This window comes from Thunnus thynnus, chromosome 10, assembly GCF_963924715.1.
Source record: "Thunnus thynnus chromosome 10, fThuThy2.1, whole genome shotgun sequence".
Classification (NCBI taxonomy): domain Eukaryota; kingdom Metazoa; phylum Chordata; class Actinopteri; order Scombriformes; family Scombridae; genus Thunnus; species Thunnus thynnus.
Window position 1 is genome coordinate 14,815,878 of NC_089526.1, and position 9,583 is coordinate 14,825,460.

At 42.2% G+C, this 9,583-nt stretch overlaps 1 protein-coding gene across 2 annotated transcripts; it reads right to left on the reverse strand.

The window, feature by feature from the left end:
• Window positions 1-109: 109 nt before the first annotated feature.
• On the reverse strand, window positions 110-9,052 carry ntd5 (ntl-dependent gene 5). Of its 2 annotated transcripts, XM_067601304.1 has the most exons (9): window positions 8,918-9,052; window positions 7,286-7,420; window positions 6,665-6,856; window positions 5,374-5,403; window positions 2,428-2,551; window positions 1,879-1,955; window positions 1,272-1,454; window positions 833-1,030; window positions 110-716 (listed from the first exon to the last, which is right to left on the reverse strand). In XM_067601304.1, the coding sequence occupies exons 1-9, from the start codon at window positions 8,982-8,984 to the stop codon at window positions 634-636; spliced, it is 1,089 nt and encodes a 362-aa protein (XP_067457405.1). In that variant the 5' UTR covers window positions 8,985-9,052; the 3' UTR covers window positions 110-633. The 2 variants fall into 2 exon arrangements, with proteins under 2 accessions (XP_067457405.1, XP_067457407.1); XM_067601306.1 differs by lacking the exon at window positions 5,374-5,403.
• Between the last annotated feature and the right edge of the window lie 531 nt (window positions 9,053-9,583).

The following is a 9,583-nucleotide window of genomic DNA, read 5'->3' on the forward strand; positions in this document are numbered from 1 at the left end:
CAAGAGATAAATATGAGGATGGAGAAAAATGGGCTTGAACTCTCCTAGTTGGACTTTCTGTGTTGTTAAAAAAAAAAAAGAGAGAGAGAAAGAGAGACAGAGAGCTAAACCACTTTGACATAATTTTATTTAAAATCACTCACATCTTTACAACTTACAAGCCTCAAGACTTGATGCGTTCTGGCTCAACAGAGGAAAGAGAGATCACACAGTGAGATAACACAGAGTCAAGCCATTATGAGTTAGGCTACATGGATGTACCATCACAGGCATAACAAATGGTGTAGTATGTATTAGAGCTATATACATCATTTATGGATTGCCATCTACAATATGCATCGGCTCAAGCTGGAGGAGGATGAAAGTACTACTTGAGGGGTTACAATTAAGCCTGCAGTGTGATATTATGCAGGAGAGAGTGACAAAGGCCACAAGCACAGGAGAGACGTACAGCTTATAGGGTGCTGATGCACAGGATCACTGTGAAAAATATTTCAGCGTCTAACAGACCACGATCATAGCACAGATTATGACATAGCATAGTGTAAGCGAAGCTGCAGAGCGTTCATGGTGCTGCTGTGTGTGTGTCAGGAGGTGTTGGTATGTGTGGGTCGAGGTCAGACATGGAGGTCATTACTCCACATCATCAGGCTTGCACGCTTCGATCTCTGAGACCAGCCGATGAGGGAAGAGTTTATACTGCAGCCATGTGGGCTCTGAAAAAGAAAGAGAAAGTCAAGGGTACCGTCATTAATACATCCAACTGACATCTGCTGACACAGATATAGATAAGAAAATGATGTATGGCCTGTAAGAGTGGCCCAAGGTTTACCAAGATAGCAGGCTGGTGGCTGCAGGTTTCCGTCAAAGCAGGTCTGGGTTGCAGTGAAGCTGCACTGCTTGCGAGGGTGTTTGCAGTAGAATGTCACATTTTCCCCATGAGGAACCATGGCATCTGTAATGTCAAAGGGCCAGCGCTTCACCCCACCGATCTCCACACGGCTCCTCTCAGCAGGGATGAGACAGCGAGCTGGGAACAACATGGTATCAGAGTATAAGTATGAAATGCAAAATGCTATTTCTGCATGCTTGTAAGTGATTAAGCCTGTGCAAATTGGTGTTAGCATGTTTGTAGTTTGCATGTTTGCATACTGCATACATTCAGTGTTTTTATCTGCGTAAGTAGACTCTTATTTTAAGTTATTTAATTAGTCAAATGCATAGATTTTGTTTCTGGTGCAGACATTTGAAACCTCCAGGATCTCCCTCACCTCTGCAGTATGGGGGCGATGCACTCCAGCTGCCGTTTGACAGGCAGGTGACCTTCTGGGGTCCATCCAGCAGGAAGTTCTTTTTGCAGAGGTAGTGGATGTCAAAGCCCACTTCATATTCCGTCTTCTGGACAGCCACCACGTAACCCTGCTCCACCTCTCGAGGGGGCTGGCAGTACACATCTAGGGGAGTGAGAGGATTATTCTTATTTTTTATACAAAAGTCAGGGTCAGACTTATTTCATATCCTATAAGAATTCCCCATTCAAGTGTAACAGGCCATGAAATGCCAGTTTAAGCCACAAGATGGCAGAAAAGCACTGCGAAAGAGAGCAGTAGAGCCTGACGGATGTACATTTGAAGGGGCTTCAGTCTGTCTCCTTTGATTCACTCAAACATGCACACATGAACGCAAGCATGAAACACAATTTCCATCCATTCAAAGTGATCACATATGCAGTCTCTCTGTTCATTCAATCACACCTCAACCATCACTCCTTCTTCTCCTGCAAATCTTAAAGACAGACTGAGTGAAAGAGTGTTAAGAGGATGTAACCTACATGCACGTTCACATGCGTATGGTCATTGCATGAGATAGTACACTTACTTTTACAGATGGGGTGAGGATACTGCCAGGTTTGATTCTCCTGGCAGAAGTTTTCACTGCTCCCCACTATATCCGCTCTGCAGTAGAGAAAAGGAGAGAGCGGCTGTGACAGATGGCTGTGTGGCATGTACAGTATTGACAGCTAAAGGAGCGTCGTCTAAATAAAAGTGATGAAAAAAGGTGTAAATGATTCCTTTTTCCACTCGAGTGTCTAAATTCTGTGTGTACCAGATCTGGCTGACACATCTACTCAGGCTCATCTTATCCTGTGGATGAGTCAGTGTGAAAAGGGGAGTCAATGCGAGATTAGACTGTAATGACCTAGTTAGCTCAATGGAGAGATCGTCAGCTGGGAGATCAAAATGAATTTGTTTGCCATTCATCACTCATCATTCCCCGATACCTCTTCTTTATTCAAGCCTTCACTTAATCTTCTTCACACTACATCCTCATCCCTCTCACTTCCTCCATTTCTACCTCTGTACCATCTCAGGTTTTCATAACCTCTGCCTACGCACTCACAACCTTAAACCTCCCATGTTCTCTCACCCCGACAGGCAGCTGTAGCCGATGGATGTTCCTACAGTAGCGTCGCCCTGGATGCTGAAAGTGTTGATCACTTCCTCAGGCAGAGGGCAGGTTTGGGCAGCGGACGGTTCAGGCTGCTGAGTCTCTGAAGGTCAGAGAAGAAGAGGAGGAGCAAACAAGCAGCAGGAGGTTAAAGACTTTGCTGTCAGATAAGGAACAGCATAACAGACAGATGTGATATTTTCTCTGCTTTTCATCTGCTCTTGGATTTGCCCAAGTAAGCAATGTATTATTTCATCTTAATACCCAAACCTGTAGAAAAAAACAGCAGTTATTTTACATTTTGTGCTGTTTATTTAACAGATGAAGAAAAGTAGCATCTTCCCAAACCAGTGGTGGAACGTACGTTACTCAAGTACTCTTAAGTTCAATCCTGAGGTATTTGTTCTTTACTCAAGTATTTTTAAATTATGCATTTTAATACTTCTACTTCACCACAGTTCAGAGGCAAATATTGTACTTTTTACTCCACTAAATTTATCTGCAGCTGTAGTTACTAGTTAATACAAAACCTGTAATAAAGGTATAAAATACAATACCCAACAGTGTAAGGTAATTAAAATGGACTCAGCCTTGACATGCCCCAGTAGTAAAATACTGCTTACACATCAATGTGCCAGCAATTATTATTGTAATAAAATAAATAATAATATCATACTGTCAATACAGACATTACTGAATACTGAAATCTTGAATGCAGATCTTGTGCTTGTAGCGGAATATCAACAGTCAGGTGCCCATTTGAACACTCAAATAAGTTTTGCTGGCTGTAATTATTCCTCCTGTCCATACAGGCCATTAGAAGAGACTCTCCAAATGCATTTACAGTGTAAGTGATGGGAGACAAAATCCACAGTCCTCGTTTTGAGAAAAAATATTTTTAAAAATTTATCTGACAGTTATATGAGGCTTCAGCCATCTGAGTTAGTCAAATAAACTGGATATCTTCCACAGTTACAGTCTTTTTAGGGGAAAATTCCCACTTTGTGTCTGAGTGTTTTCCTGTTCAGCTGCAGAGGTAGTATAGTAACAATTAGAGGGAATTTGGCACTAAAAAGACTTTACCTTTGAAAGATATTGACTTGATTTGACTCGTTTGAACAGCTGAAGCTTCATATTAGCTTCAAATAAACTTTTAAATAATTTTTTGCGCAAAGTGAAGACCTTGTCCCCCATCACTTACACTGACGGTGCCTTATGAAGGGATCTTCTTATGGTCTGTATGAACAGGAGGGACGAGCATGTGTCAGTGTTCATTTGAGCACCTTTGGACTATTGTTTTAGGACAGAATTGAAAAACTTTGAACCTACCCTTTAAGTAAAGGTTTTTAATTTGTCCTTCACTACTGCCCTGTAGTGACACTGATGTGTGACGTTTGTAAAGCACCTCAAAGAGAAATGCAGCAAGTACACTCAGTGTTTATCTAATGTCTGTGTGTCTGTGTGTGTGTCGCATTGTAATTCAAAGAATTAAACACTCATACAAACACAGTATATACCCAAAATAGCCCAGACTGACAGAACCTGCACAGAGGAAAAATTAGAGTCCGCATTGGTATGTGATTAATGAAAGCAAATAAGTGAAAAAACATGAAAGAAAGAAAGCAGGAATGTCCATCATGCTACCTCATTTAACTTGTATAAACCAAGGTTTCTATTTAGTTTGTGGCCCACGGAGGCGTTTCACCCAATGTCTTGTTCTATTTAAGTTGTAATAACCCTTCTTAGGTAATAAATCAAAGTTCGATGAGCAGGTGAAACGCCCTACACCTCTCCACGCTCACAGCTATATTCTGTGATTGTGTAACACCTAGCAGTGTTCATTCCTGAAAGTTTGAGTGCCTCATGCTCATGGAAATATAAATATCAAGAGTGGTGCTTGGAGAGAGGCTGGAGCGACCTGAGCTTCATCAAGCGCAGGGTTTCGGAGCTGAGCGCAGCTTTGAAAGGCAGAGACAGCTCTTGCCTGAGGGCTGTCTTGGTTATCTGAAACCAAGAAACGTTAATATAAGGATGTAAAGGGACCTATGGGAGAGGGAGAGTTACGAGTCTGTTTGGCTGTGGATGAGAGCCCGAAGCCGAGTTCTGTTTTCACATACCGCCCCTCTCCTGCCTCGCACTGCTGCCACCCACACACGCTGCAGCACAAAACTGCTATGAAGCAGGTATATCAAATTCATCTTTTAAAAAATTAGAAAATAGTGATTTTGAATGAGCATCTGCGATAAATATACAGCAACCGGATTGAGATTAAAGACCAAAAGTCCAGCCAGGCTTCATATTTGCCCCTTTCTGTATTTTTTTTTTCTCCTCTGCCTTTCTCACACAAACATACACACAGACGCATGCACACACCACAAACTAAATAGCCCCAAGCTGGATGCTTGTCCTTGGCTTCCATTGTAGAAAGAGACCTTATCAGAGGCCTCAGATGGAAGAGGATGAGAGGAGAAAGAGATGAGAGGAAAAGAGGATGAGAGAAGAGAGCAGAGGAGAGGAGAACAGGGAACAGAAAGGCCTGAAGCAGCATGAGCAAGAGAGCTCTCTGACTCTCCTGACTGTGATCTGTCGCCCACACACACACACACACAAACACACACACACACACACACATGCACACGTAGAAACTCTGTGACACATGTGCAATCCGCCCCCCCCCTACACACACACACACACACACACACATCTAATGTACACAGAAAAAAATCTACCTCTCTCCGATAAACACACACACAGACAGACACACGTTCACACTCACACTGTGCGCACACAGCTCTGCGCCACTTTGACAGTGATCTGCCACCTACTGCCTCTTAACAGGCATGAAGGAGCTCGACTCACACTCAAAACACACACATGCAAAGGACACACAATGCAAACGCTCTCACACGTTCAAATCCCACCTACCTTCTGCTTGTCTCTCAACAGGAAGATACTCTACGAGAGAGAGGGAGAGAGCTGAAAATCATATCTTTATTTCATATCTTTGAATAGCTTAAAAATCTCAGAGAGAACGGGATCCAGCTGGGTTGAGGATTCCTAAAAAAGCATGTTTGCTGTAGCTCCAGGTGTGTGAATAATGCAGCAGGCCTCACACCTTTACAGCTGAAATTTTATTGTTTTTATCAGAGCTGACAGGTTGACAAAAGCAATGAGCAGAACATATTTTAAGGTGCTGTGTGTTAATGAGATGTGTTGTGATACTAAGAAGCATTGATAGCTTTACTTTCATGTACCGCTGTGCACAGTGGGAGAAATAATAAGGCTGCACAGCAGCAGAACAAATTTTGTCTTTTGTGGTGCAGCCTATTCAGATTTTGGTTCTATATTTAGAGAGACAGAAAGTTCAGATATTTCACCACTAGATTATCTCGGGGCACAGTGGTACTTTGGTTGTAAATTAACATGAATCATGGAAATGGTCTTTCCAAATGTGTTTACAGCTCTGCCCTGCTGACCTATGTCACATGTCAGTTTTAGGTCAGTTAAGACATCTACCACATATTATCGACTTATAATGTTAGATCTTTATTGACACTTTCTCCACAATGTGTTGATTCATCTTGATTATATTTTTAGGCTGTAATCTGTGTTTTTCTTGTGTTGCATTGCTTTATATGGTTTGTTTGGTTTTTTTGGACTTTTTGTCCATGAGTGGACTGCAATGCAAGTCAATACAACAAACCCACAAACTAAATGCAAAATACATAGATTTGTGAGCTTTAGCACTGACTCTGATAGCATGCATGTGTTTTCAGATTTCATCATTTAAACTTATCAAGAGTTCAGCAGTAAAACCTTCAGACAGCCGATATGAACAACTAAAGCTCCGGTTGCTATGGTGATGAGGAGAACAGGTCCCAGTTGTGCAATGTCTCGGTCGACATGATCACAGAGGGGTTTCATTCCTGACTATCTGTCTCTCTCTCTCTGTCTGTCTCTCTGTCTGTCTCTGTCTTTCATAAACACAAAAAGCTACCTTCAGTCTGTGACCACCGACCTAAACACACGTACGGCACACATGCAGTGCGCCTGTTGCTTCTGTTAAACAAGAAAAACAATATTACATTTGAGAAAGTAACAAATACCACAGCAACGTTCTTTCCAGATAATGTTTATTACCTGTGCCATGAATTCCTTGTTATGAAGGAACATGGAGAGAGAAAAAGAACATTTCTCTGTTGAACTCAAAACCCACCTGTGCAGATGGGCTCATCCCCACTCCACTGTCGGTCACCTTGACAACGGCGAATAGTGGCATCCAAGCCATTGGGCAATGCGAATCCTGGCTTGCAGCGCACTTCAAGCAGGGCAGAAAAAGAGTGAGTGGGAGAGAGCAGGCGAGCCACTGAGCTTTCACTAGGGGGTAGAGGCCAGGGACAAGTACGACCTGAGGAGAAAAGAGATGATCCGGAGAGAAGAGAGGAGAGAGGAAGCCGTAACAAAAAGATTCTCAGAATGTGCTGGATTGTTCCTTGTATTAAAAGAAATTGAATGGTAACACTAAACTACTTTTAAAGGACACTAATGAGGTTGTATAACTAGACTGGATCCATGCACAGTGCCCCCTTTTTACAATGCACAAGCATAATAAAAAGCTTGTGTTCAGTTCTGGCACAGAGCACATTTTGAGTCCACATTTTGTGCATGACCAAGGCTTTTATTTTATTTTCCAGGAAAACACACACACGGACAGATGTATGTTGGCACAGCTGCGTGTACACACACACACACACACACACTCAAACACTTCTAATGACTGAGCCCACAATGGTGTTCACAGTGACAACTGAGGGCACACATGCATACAAATAGTTACCTGGAGCCACACAGCTGAGACCACACTGGCCGTCACACAGACACTGGCGCTTGCTGCCACAATCTTTGTCTGCTTTGCAGGGCCGAGGACACGTCCTCCTCCTCTCCTCTCCCAGGAGTCTCTCTGGACACGACCCTGTTGTGATACCACACACACTATCACACTCTCACAGTAATTGCCCCTTTGTTTACTTCTACTCCATTCATGGCCCCTTGTAAAAACCGCAAACACTAAGGGCCGCAATAAGATTTTGTTTGCCAGTTTGCCTCCTTTGCTTTCTGTTTGAAGGAGAGTAAACCCAGTGTGGGTGGCCGGGCAAGCATTTACCACCCAGGTTGCCTGATAAGTAAGTATTTAGATGGAATGCTTTACTACTCTTTGCCATTCAGCTATCAGTCTTGTTTTTCCCTAAAAAGTGTTATCGCACTTCTGTGAATAGTATTTATTGCATATTTGCTCAGTTGAATAACTTTGTCTAAAATGCAATTCATGTTTGAACCGAATCAGTCTATCAGAGTCCTCTAGTACCCATAAACCCTCCTCATTTTCCTCATTTCTTCACTATAGATTCCATCAGACATCATAAAAACAACTTATTTCACAATGCACGCCAACATCCACACCCTCAATGTACAGAACATTTGAGGGGGAGCGGGGAGGGAAAAGGGGGAGACAGACTGGGTTCCCCATAATTCATCTCACAGAATGAAAACATGTGTGCTACTGTATTCACTCTGCCCAAAGCACGTGTGAGCACTTTTCCCACCCAAACACACATGTGCTGTGCTTATGTACACATGATCGTCCCTGTTCAGCATGGAGACACACTGTACAGTACATCCATGTACACTGGCAATAATCACTGCATATCATGAAATATGGACCAATGTTAGAATTGTCTACGGAGCTATACATTTAAAATAAAAACTCTGATCACATAATTAATAAATAAATGAAACAAGTAAACTCATTTACATTGTCTTGACTTAATTCATTATTGATTAATCTATCAATTATTTTCTCGATTAGTTGATTAGTCATTTAATCTTCAAAATGTCCGAAATGTTGATCACTGTTTCCCAAAGCATGCGACCTAAAATGTTTTGACTTGTCCCAACCAAAAGTCCACAACCCAAAGATATTTGGTTTACGGTCACAGAAGCCTAAAGAGACCAGAAAATATTCACATTTAAGGAGCTGGAGCGAGAGTTTTAGCACATAACCTTAAAAAATGATTCAAAACAATTGAGCAGCTTTCCAAATAGCAAATTTTCTGTCGATCGACTACCTGATCAATCAACAAATCATTGCAGCTCTAAATCAGTGCACTATGAACATGAATACACTATATTGCACAGTCCCTTCTTCAGTTAGTGCAAATGATTAAGTGCAACTGATTAATTGCACATTTCCAAGCCTTGATTGCATCATTATCTTTACATCTAAATGCAACAAAGCTTGCAGGGAAAATTTCAACTGTATATTGCACCAACAAAGGTAACTCAGTTAATAAATACACAAGTAATTCCCCATCAAACCCCAGTATTTATTGACAGGTAAGCTGTGTTCATTGTGTATGCAGAGTTTATTGCTCTCCCAGGTGTGAGTGATGGATAGAGTCAGAGGGCTTACCTGAAGCCTGCAGGGACACAGTTCCAGTCAGAGCCCACAAGGACAGCAGCAGCAGTGCACGGTCCATCCTTGAAGCCAGGCCTCAGACAATATGAGGGAGGGACGCACAGACACAGCATTTTTAAGGAAGGGGAACAAAGGGTGGGAGAGGGTGGGAGAGGGGGGGAGAGAGAGTGAGAGAGGGAGTGAAAGAGAGCGAGAGAGAGGGTACAGCCCAGGAGCACACATCTGGTTTGTGTTGAGGAGGAGAGATTTGGGAAAAATTCCATTCTGAAGGACCTTTCACCCATTTCTGTTGAGACAGCAGATAACGGGGATGACCTATGTATGGCTGTTGCCCCAAAGCACAACAAACAAACAGGAATAAACAAACAGGAAATTGCAATCAACTGAGGATTTTTTGGGGGGGATTTCACCTGATGTTAAAAACCCAACATTTAATCTTCTACACATCGAACCACGTAGCTCAATGTGGCTTTAATTCTTTAATTTACAGATCTGTATACAAGACTGCATTTTGAAACTCCACCCTCTTCACACATAAATGTTCTGTTATAATAAAATGTGAGTTTCATTGGAGAAAAAATCCCATTTATGAGCCCTTTATCCCCGTAAACGTAGAGTACATTTAATTTAGAAATGTGTAAAATACTCCTTAAATGTCCA

What these genes read in the sequence shown, in the direction of transcription:
- ntd5 (XM_067601304.1), bottom strand. Translation starts at nt 8,984, where the DNA reads ATGGACCGTGCACTGCTGCTGCTGTCCTTGTGGGCTCTGACTGGAACT. An exon ending in TCTCAGCTGTGTGGCTCCAG is followed by an intron (nt 6,857 to 7,285) that starts GTAACTATTTGT and finishes TTTTCTCCTCAG; the next exon opens with GTCGTACTTGTCCCTGGCCT. An exon ending in GGCTACAGCTGCCTGTCGGG is followed by an intron (nt 1,956 to 2,427) that starts GTGAGAGAACAT and finishes TCTCTACTGCAG; the next exon opens with AGCGGATATAGTGGGGAGCA.